General features: G+C 44.3%; 2 protein-coding genes across 2 annotated transcripts; one reads left to right on the plus strand and one right to left on the minus strand.

Moving 5' to 3' along the window:
• Positions 1-193: 193 nt before the first annotated feature.
• Positions 194-5,522, plus strand: O0I10_001437 (uncharacterized protein; the record flags this gene model as incomplete). Its single annotated transcript, XM_058481533.1, has 8 exons — positions 194-610; positions 682-909; positions 978-1,147; positions 1,204-1,932; positions 2,002-2,764; positions 2,831-4,097; positions 4,161-5,211; positions 5,273-5,522. The coding sequence occupies 8 exons, from the start codon at positions 194-196 to the stop codon at positions 5,520-5,522; spliced, it is 4,875 nt and encodes a 1,624-aa protein (XP_058347390.1).
• A 4,023-nt stretch (positions 5,523-9,545) lies between these two features.
• O0I10_001438 (uncharacterized protein) lies at positions 9,546-9,875 on the minus strand (the record flags this gene model as incomplete). Its single annotated transcript, XM_058481534.1, has 1 exon — positions 9,546-9,875. The coding sequence occupies one exon, from the start codon at positions 9,873-9,875 to the stop codon at positions 9,546-9,548; it is 330 nt and encodes a 109-aa protein (XP_058347391.1).
• Positions 9,876-10,455: the final 580 nt, after the last annotated feature.

Below are 10,455 nucleotides of genomic sequence, written 5' to 3' on the forward strand. Positions count from 1 at the left end.
TTTATTGTGTAGCTGCGGTTGCAGTCAACAATGATACCATACATAATATAAGTGATATGCACCAAGATTACGGTCAGGGACCTGTTTCAGTCAAGATCGGCTGTCGCGTTTTTTCATAGCGTTTGTTTCATCAAGAGCAGCGTCCCCGATCTATGTGCGCAGTCGCCTTCTTTATCCGCTTTGACATTTTTCCATGGCTCCACCCACAGCAACCGTTGAGCCACCCAGCCTTGTCGACACCACCATGGATACCACCAATGAGGCCAACAACATCAACGACATGGATGCAAAGGACTTGAGTCGCTTCATTGATCCCGAGTTCCTCAATGCCAAGCCTGACGATCGCACGAGGACCGTGGACCAAGCCCTGACGCAGGAAAAAGAGGAACTTGAAGATCCCCCTGATCTGTTGGACGATTTCGGAGTGGAAGAGAACACTCGACCATTGGCATTGCAATCACGCGAATACCAATACGAGCTTTACCTCAAAGCAGTCGAAGAGAATGTTATCGCTGTGCTTGATACTGGCAGTGGCAAGACCCTTATTGCAGTGATGTTGATCAAGACCATTGCAGCCCAAGAGCGAGAGGAACGCATGAAACGTCGTCATGTAAGTGGGAATATCCATGACAATGCTATGCACAGCCTTTTAATCCTATGGCATGATGATGATGATGATAGACCAAGTTGACGTTCTTTTTGGTGGATCGTGTACCATTGGTCTTTCAACAATCCGAAGTGGTTGCTACCAACTGTGATGTCAAAGTGAAAGCCATGTGTGGTCAAATGGATGTTGACAACTGGACCGAGAAGCAGTGGCGTCAGATCTTTGAAGAAAATGACGTATGTGTCATGACAGCTCAAATCTTCTTGGATACTTTACGACATGGCTATGTTCATATGGATAAGGTAACTTTGACAACATCCCCCTCCCTCCTCTTTACATGACTCATATTTATGGACTTTTTCCTACATAGGTCAATTTGATCATCTTTGATGAATGTCATCACGCAACCAAGAGACATCCTTACAACTTGATCATGCAAGAGTTCTATCATCACATCCCAGCCAATGAAGATCGCCCAAAGATTTTCGGCATGACCGCTTCGCCGATGCATGCTAAATCAGGTGTACAATACAGTGCCATGTAAGTATATTTATTACCTTCTACTTATGGCGTATGCTTATTTTGTAAATGAACAGCCAGCTTGAACGTAACCTAGACAGCCGTATCTACACAGCAACCAATGTTCAACAGCTCCTTGAATCAGTCAATCGTCCAAAGGAAGTCTCTTTGTATTATGCAGCGTCACGTGGATACGAGCGAACACCCTTGACAACCCGTATTTCCGAGAAGATTGGAGTCATTGATCGTTATCGACGTTGCTTTGATGTGGCAGCCCATGTTCTTGATCATCTCGGTCCCTGGTGCTGTGATCGTTTATGGCGTTATATGCTTGAAGCCGTTGATGGACGTGTTCTCATCGATTTGGAGGATGTCCCCAAGGAGCAAATGGAGGAAGAGAATCGTGCATTATCCGAAGCTTACAAGATGACAGAGAATGCCGCTCCAGACAACCCCGATTTTTTCAATTCTGATCTCTTCACCGGCAAGGTGCAAAAGCTGCTTCATGTTCTTCGTACCTGCGCACTGGGGATGGATGATTTCTGTGGCATTATCTTTGTTGAACGACGACACACGGCAGTTGCTCTCTATCTTTTGATTCAAGCATGTCACTTTTTTGCCGAACATAAAATGCATTGTGACCTCCTCATTGGCCATGGCACCAAAGAAGATGGCGATGTTCAAATGAAGTTCAAGGATCAGAACAACACTATCAAGCGGTTTAGAAGTGGAGAGCTCAATCTGCTCATTGCTACCAACGTTGCAGAAGAAGGATTGGATATTCAGCCATGTAATATTGTCATACGGTATGTGCATGATGGGGGGGAGGAGATGATGGCGGAGTATATAGATCGACTGACAACATTTGTATGCAGCTTTGATTTCTTCAACACGCTTATTGGATACATTCAATCTCGTGGTCGTGCTCGCCAACCCAATTCCAAATATGTCATCCTTATGGAAGAAAACAATGAGTCACAAAAGAGCAAGTTGGAAGAGTTTCGTGATCTTGAGTCCGAGATGAAAGACTTTTGCAGAGAGTTACCAGACGAGCGTAACATGGCATCCAAATACTCTGATTCCATGTATCCAGACGACGACTATTTCGAATCGGATGATGATGATGATGAGTTTTCACTTGAGCATATGCATATTGTTCTGGAGACCAAGGCCACCGTCACTTTGCATTCTTCTGTACCATTAATTCATCGCTATTGTGGTTCGCTTCCATCAGACAGCTTCACCATCTTGCAGCCCGTATTCGAGATTTATCCAACAGCCGATGGGTTTTCATGTACTTTGAGACTTCCCAGTAATGCAGCTGTCAAAGAGGTACATTCAGAAATCGCGCGAACAAAGGCGAGAGCAAAGCGATTGGCAGCATTGAAGGCATGTCGTCTATTACACAGCCGTGGTGCCCTTGACGACCATCTTATGCCTAAAGCACAAAAGCGTGAAATGCTCGGTGAAATGGCACCCCAATATGATGAGAATGGATTTATTATTGGCAGTCGACGACGTAGAGGTGTATATGAAAAACGCACACCACGCTTCTGGGAACGAGAGCAGGAAGAAGAAGAAGATCAAGAGGAAGAAACTGCCGATGAGAAAAAGGAGGCGTTGATGCTAGATACTAAGGTATGGTTTACTTGTCGTGCCCATTCTCGTCGAATCGTCATCACTAAGAATGACCTACTATTTTAGCCAAGTGTTATTGAGAAGCGTTTGCGAGTCAACCAAGACAATGCACCCACTGCAGACGACAATAGCAGCAATGATCAACTCGTTCCTACGCAACCAGATAGCAACGGTTGTCTTGTACCTGAAAAAGCACATCCCAATGGGGTCAATGGGGCTAAGGCTGAAAGTCCCAAGGCTGAAGATCCTATGGTTGTTGATTCAAAGCCAAATGGCAGTGCTAGTCCAAAAGCTGAAGATTCAATGGTTGTCGATTCAAAGCCAAATGGTGATGTTATGCAAAATGGTGATGTGGATACGACTGAAGTATCGGAAGAACCACCAGCGGATATCGGACCAGGGCCCTTTGACGTATGGATTACAAGCATCAACTTGGAACCACCTAATACCATGATCATCCCTGTACGACGATTGGTGTTAGTCACATGGAAGCCTCTTCCTACTATTCCAGAATTCCCATTTTACAGCAAAGGCACGCCGTTCACTTGCTCTTTCAAGTCTGATCCAGCCTCATGTACGGTGGATCGTGAAACGATTGATTTGCTTGGTGATTTCACTTTGCGTCTCACTTCATCCATCACCAACAAGAATTTCGAATGTCCTTTGATCGATTTCCCTTATTTCCTTGCACCACTCAAATCCATGCATGATGGCAATGTTCAATACACCCTCAGCTCATCATCATTCCAAGAATCGGTTGATTGGGAAGCAATGCGTCGAACGATCCATTTCAAAGGCGAGCCAGTGGATGTGGACAATCTTGAGCAATCCATCCATGATCGTATCATTATCGATTCCTTTGATAGCTCTCGTCGCTATCTTATTCGTGACATCCGCAATGATCTTCATCCATTCTCGCCTGTGCCAGCTGATATGAACATACGTGAAACTGGTTTCGAGACATTTGCAGCATTCTATCAAGAGACGTGGAACGCCAAAGTCACCAAACCAGATCAGCCTTTGGTACAAGTGCAACGCATCAACAAGGTGATGAACTATATGATGGCGGTCGAAACGGTGGCACCAATAGAAAAGAAGCGCACTGCAACCTTTGTGGTACCTGAGTTTTGTGTCTTGTTCCCCATCAATGCAAGCATTTATCAATCCGCCATGTTCCTTCCATCGTTGATGTCTCGTTTGGATTCTTATCTTCTTGTTAAAGAAGCAACTCAGCGTTACGACTTGCCTGTCAAGGATGATCTCATTTTGGAAGCATACACTACACCTTCTGCTAGTATGGCTATGAACTATGAACGTCTTGAGACCTTAGGAGGTATGCTTTTTTAACCCTTTGTCTGTGTAGAGGCATTATTAACATGTTTCTTATTGCATTTAGATTCATTGCTAAAGTTCCTTGCAACCATTCGCTTGTACATCAACTTTCCTTTCTCCAACGAAGGCGAGCTTCATTGTTTACGTATTCGTGTCATTTGTAACCGAGCGCTGTATCGTGCTGCCAAGCGACTGAAGATTTTCCGATATGTAACGAGCCATGCATTCAATCGACGTTATTGGCGACCACATCATTTTACAACACCCAATGATACGCCTGATACACTCAAAGAAGTACGACGACACATGTTATCCGATAAGACACTCGCTGATATCGTGGAAGCCACATTGGGTGCAGCGTATTTGAGCTCTGGTCTTGAAGGTGGATTGAAGACAGCTATCGCTATGCAGATTCCTTTTGATGAGATACAGCAATGGTCTGATTTTACACCTACCTTTTTGCAAAACCGTGACAAGGTGCCTGCACGTGCCGAAGCAAGAGCGCTACGATCATTGAGTATTTCACGCGTGCAAGAGCTTACTGGATACACATTCAATACGCCTCTTTTGGTTGTGGAAGCCTTGACCCATGCCAGCTTACCCAATTCAACAGCACCTTGCTACCAACGTCTCGAATTCCTTGGTGACGCCATTTTGGATTTCTTGGTGATTCGATATCTCTTCACCAGATATCCCGAAGCTGATCCAGGCATGATCACTGATCTCAAGGACTCTTGTGTCAATAATCACGTGCTCAGCATCATTTGTGTGGAGAACATGCTTCATACTCAAATCATTCACTACTCGGGCCGTCTTGTGAGATCGATTGAAGAATTCTGCAAAGAAGTCGACGATATGAAGAAGGATGGAAGGGCTGTTGGTGAATATTGGAGAGATTTGATGATTCCCAAGGTGCTCTCTGATGTTGTCGAAAGTATGCTCGGTGCCATCTTTGTTGATGCTGGATTTAATCTTGCGCCTGTGGAAAAGCTGTTTGAGAAATGGATGCATCCACTCTTTGACAAGCATGTCACTCCCGATACACTCCAAGTCCATCCATTGCGACGATTGACTACAGACTTGCAACGTCTTGGTTGTGAAGGTTTTATGCTTAGGTAAAGAAAAAAAGTGGTTCATTGATCGTCGTCATTCATACTAATCTTTCCATTCATGCAGAAATTTTACAACGGAGTCCAATGCCCACGATAGTCAAAAATGTGTCATTTTCTTGCATGATCAACCTCTCGCTTCTGGTTCATCCGATAATGTCAAGGCAGCAAGAAGAAACGCTGCAACCAAAGCAGTGGCTCGATTGCAGGACGATCCAGAGATTGTGAATCGCATTTGTGATTGTGGCATACTGAGACGTAAACGCAAAAAGGTGGTCTACGTTTCGGATGATGAAGAAATCGAGGTGGAAAAGTAGCTTATCAGCTGGAGTCTTTTTTTATTGTACAAAGGATACCCGAAGATTTCATCATGATAATACACATTCATTCATTTCATGCTTTTTCCAGAGCCTCTTGTTGCAGGGTTTTCATATGCTTGAATGGTTATGTACCTTATCACAGGAGTTAAACAACGTAAATGACGACCACGACAATGAAAGTAGGACAACAATGACTCGCTAAAGGCGACCACAAAGTTTATTACAAAGAACACAAGCCAACAAGCTTATTAAGAGGTCTTGAGAGGGTTGTGTGGGAGTAACAACATGATGGTTTGTGACAACATCCTTGCTTAACAACGCATGGAAGTGTGAATTGCTGTGTTTGTAAAGAGGGGCCGATAAAGCGATTAAGGACATAGACGTGATGGTTGGCTGTGCATGAATCCCGATACATACTTTTACAATCCTACATCATTCTATAAAACAATGCATCACGTGCCCACACACAGCGAGGTCCAACTCAGGAAGAAGGAAGGTCTCTTACACTATACAGACTGAGAAATGGTTGGCATATCGTATTCATTAAGTAACCCTTAAATCCAACATCATTCACAAGAGAGATTGAATTGCTGTAATGGGGGATGACACATCGATGTGGGGAGCTTCTATCTTTGTGCGAAGGTGAAAGGATCGATGTGCATGATCCACAGGTTGTACAAAGGATGAGGATCGTGGCTGCCATTGAATAGCGTAAAGTACGATCGTTGGATGCATGATTGGACAATGAACACATAAGAACAAAGCTCTTTTTTTCACGCGTTGTGTATACCCAGATCCTTCCATTCCATGTGCCCATATCCATATCCATAAGAAGTCGTATGTATTGGAGTAAGTTGCTACGCGTAAATAAAGCTGCTTCTATACAATGGCTATCTGCCGTTCACGTGAACAAGGCTGTAAGACAAGTTGCTGCAAGTAAAGAACGCTGTTTGCGGCAATGAGCAAAGGCCTTGCTAATGGCAATTGCTGGAATGAATGCTGCTACTCTTGATGGTGGTAGAAGAGTGTACAAGAGAGTGTGTTGTGGCAAGAGACTCGTGTGTTGTAGAAGAAGAGTGACAAGAAGGTTGTGTACACGCCATGGACTTGCCATTCAGTCAAAGACAATCGGATCAAGACAATTGTAGGATTGACATGATGGGTTGAAGCAGGACAATCGTTTGCAGGTGGTAGTTGTACTTGAATGGGCCAACAGTTGAGAATGAGAGGAAAAGACAATACCCTGGGAGTGGAAGAAGTAGATAATAAATAGGTCAAACACCTCTTGCATAAATGCATGAACACTGTACATCAATCCTTGACATTGAGATTACTCCTCTCGAACCTGAAACTTTCACACAAGATTCTCTGGGACATGCTGATCACGTTGATCTAAAAAAGACCTCATCTTTCATTACAAAAAGTTGAATGGGAGTGTGCAATGTGGGTTTACTATGTAAGTCGGAAATGCAGGACAGCCCCAGATCCATGATTTATCGAAACAATACACATTACCTTGGGGTTCCCCATTTCGAACGTGAAACTTTGTCGGAAAGTTCGCTGGGACATGCTGATCAACTTCATTCATTTAAAGGTCGCAGACTTCATTAAGAAGATTTAAAATACGGGGCGATCCAAATGGTGGGATGATGGGAACAAAAGAGCGAACGGCCCACCGCCCCGAAGTTGCCCACTCCCAACTTGAAAATTGGTCAGCAGGGTGCTCTCGAGCATGCTGATCAACTTTTTCTAATAAAAACCTCACGCTTCATTTGAAAATTTTGTGTGGGAGCGTTCAAAAGTTTGAAAGACGGAGACATTCGCAGGGTCTGCGATTCATTAATTTTCATGTTTGCTGTTCAAGCGTAGCTCAGCCAAATCAGCTCGGATCAAGAAAGTTGAATGATGGAAATGTTGGTCTGGAGCAGGAGAATCGTTCCCATGCAACGTATTTGGCAACAAAGACGAATTGGAGGAAGTGGCTGTTAGCTGGCAGTTTATGAGCTATTGTCATAGTATGTATTATCATGCATTGATCCTTTCCACTGCCACCCAATGAGCTGAGTTACACGAAGAGGTCCCTCTGCATCTTTTGCTCTGCCAGGGTCCACCTACTTAACAATGAACAAAGACCACTCTTTATATAGTATCACGCTTACAAACATAAAGGTGCATGTATCTCCAAACTTTACAATGAAACGTGGGGTTTTTATAAGAGCAATGTGCTCGGCTTGGCCAACTGCACCTTGTGTGAAAGTTTCACGTTCAATGTCGCAACTAGCCCAAAAAATATTTTTTGGTCGTCGTCGTCGAAGAGGTCGACCCTCAGATCCAGTTTGGCTGGTGGCGACATTGCGAAATCTGGGATTGGCAAGCTTGATCGTGAAACTTTCACACAAGGTGCAGTTGGCCAAGCCGAGCACATTGCTCTAATAAAAACCCCACGTTTCATTGTAAAGTTCGGAGATACAGGCACCTTTATGTTTGTAAGCGTGATGCTATATGAAGAGTGGTCTTTGTTTAATGTAAAGTAGCTAGACCCTGACAGAGCAAAAGATGCAGAGGGTCGTGTTGTGTAACACAGCTACGTTTGCATGAATGAAAGGGTCAATGTATAATTACTTTATGGATCATCTACGAACAGGCATGTATTGCTAGCTAACGGCCACTTTTATCCAATCATCATTGCTGCAAGATCCACTGCATGGGAACGATGCCCCTGCTCCAGACATACATTTCCATGATTAAAGTAGGTTGATCCGAGATGATTTGACTGAGCTGCGGTCAAAGAGAGATTACATCACTCCGGACATAAAGCACGCTCGATGTAGCTCAACCGATGTAATCTTGTGTGAGCGTAACTCAACCAAATCAGCTCGGATCAACCTACTTTAATCATGGAAATGAATGTCTGTAGCGGGAGAATTGTTCCCATGCAGTGGATTCTACAACAATGCTGATTGGATAAAAATGGCTATTAGCTGCCAATGTATGACATAAAAGTGAGGGTTGCGTACCTGTCATGCATTGTCCCTGAAGTCCTGACTTTTAGCTGAGTTACCCAAAGAGGTCCTTCTGCATCTTTTGCTCTGCCAGGGTCCACACCTTACTTGACAATGAACAAACCACTTTACGGCATCGCGCTTACAAACGCAAGGTGCCTGTATCTCCGAACTTTACAATGAAACGGGGGGTTTTTATTAGAGCAATGTGCTCGGCTTGGCCAACTGCACCTTGTGTGAAAGTTTCACGATCGCTTCTTGCCAATCCCAGATTCCGCAATGTCGCCACCAGCCAAATTGATCTGAGGGTCGACCTTCGACGACGACGGCCAAAAAATATTTTTTGGGCTAGCTGCGACATTGAACGCGAAACTTTCACACAAGGTGCTGTTGGCCAAGCCGAGCACATTGCTCTAATAAAACCACGTTTCATTGTAAAGTTTGGAGATAAAGTACCTTTTATGTTTGTAAGCGTGATGCTATATGAGAAGTGGTCTTTGTTCATTGCCAAGTATTTATATGGAGGCTTTTGGCCTCGTTTTATTGGGAGTGCATCGAAGAGTGGCACCCCAAAATCGGAACGATATTGAAAAACGTACAAGAACTACGTATTGAAGGAATGACTACGTCACTATAGTCCCTCGGTGGCGAGGGACTTCCGAGAAATGAGAGGAAGGGGTAGAGGATGCAAAAGGTTGACCGTTCTGTTTAAGAGATTCAGCAAGAAGATCAAGAGCTGAAGGTGTCAAGAAAGCGGTGATTTGCTTGGCTTGGTCAGACATAGGTAGGTATCGTGAATATGGCGAAGGAGCCCGGAGGTGAATTGTGGCGTCGGCAAAGGCATGTTGTCATCGGAATTATCAGTATGTACTCGTTAATGATATTGTCGTTATGGCTTTCAATAGACGATAGATCAAGTTTCAACATGGAGATATCAGACGTTTGGCTGTTGGCAGATTGCGACGAAGGTGAATGAGGCATAGGTGGTGTCGTAGGACTGGATGAATCAGGTTTGGGTTTACGGGTTGAGACACTTAGCGGCGCGATGGCCTGTTTGGCCACATGACCAACAAACACGAGAACGAGTAGCACGATTAGGGCATGCAGATGTAGCGTGACCAGCTTGATGGCAATGAAGGCAATGGAGCGGCATTTCTGCCCACGTAACATGAAACAGGTCGTCTGAATTGGGCCATGCAACTGTGTGGCGTAATGGAGTTGTACCAGATTTGGCATTATTAATTTCCAGAGTGGCATAGCCTTTGCCCATGAAGAGGTGAGAATCATAATCGCGAAGGATACCATAGTCGAGGACGTTGCCATAGTCGGAAAGTACTTTGAATACCATTTGATAACGTGTCCCTTGTGGTAAAGGGTAGATCACTAAGCTGAAGGTGTACAAGGCGAGCATCAGGAGAAAGAGGTATCGAAGGTAAAATACATTGGTTGTCAGGGAAGCTGATACCCATGAACTTGATTTTTGCCATAGTCTTTTTGCCGATAAAGAGTTCGACAATGCGACGTGCGTGATCAGAGTGAGGCGTACTCCACAGTTGTTAGGAAACTTGCTGTTGATATGACGAAGTATTTCAGCACGGTGTTCAGGTCGAGAGGTGAAATCAAAAACAAGCTGACAAGAAGCTGGTGAGCTCACTTTCCACACGTTGGAGTGTGCGGCCGATTTACGACCTGTGGTGTCTTCAAAGAATCATTTAATGAGCGAAGGACGACGTGTAGCTTTAGCATACGAGAGACGTTGTGGACGATTTTGTGTGCCTGTTTATCAGGCAGTTTGCTAATTCTGGGAAGACATGTTGTTCATTGCCAAGTAGCTAGACCTTGGAGAGCTAAAGATGCAGAAGGACCTCTTTTGGGTAACCTGTAAAAAGTCAGGACTTCGCTAAATACGTAACTGAACGAAGTACAAT

Source organism: Lichtheimia ornata (genome assembly GCF_029851405.1).
Source record: "Lichtheimia ornata isolate CBS 291.66 chromosome Unknown scaffold00004, whole genome shotgun sequence".
Classification (NCBI taxonomy): domain Eukaryota; kingdom Fungi; phylum Mucoromycota; class Mucoromycetes; order Mucorales; family Lichtheimiaceae; genus Lichtheimia; species Lichtheimia ornata.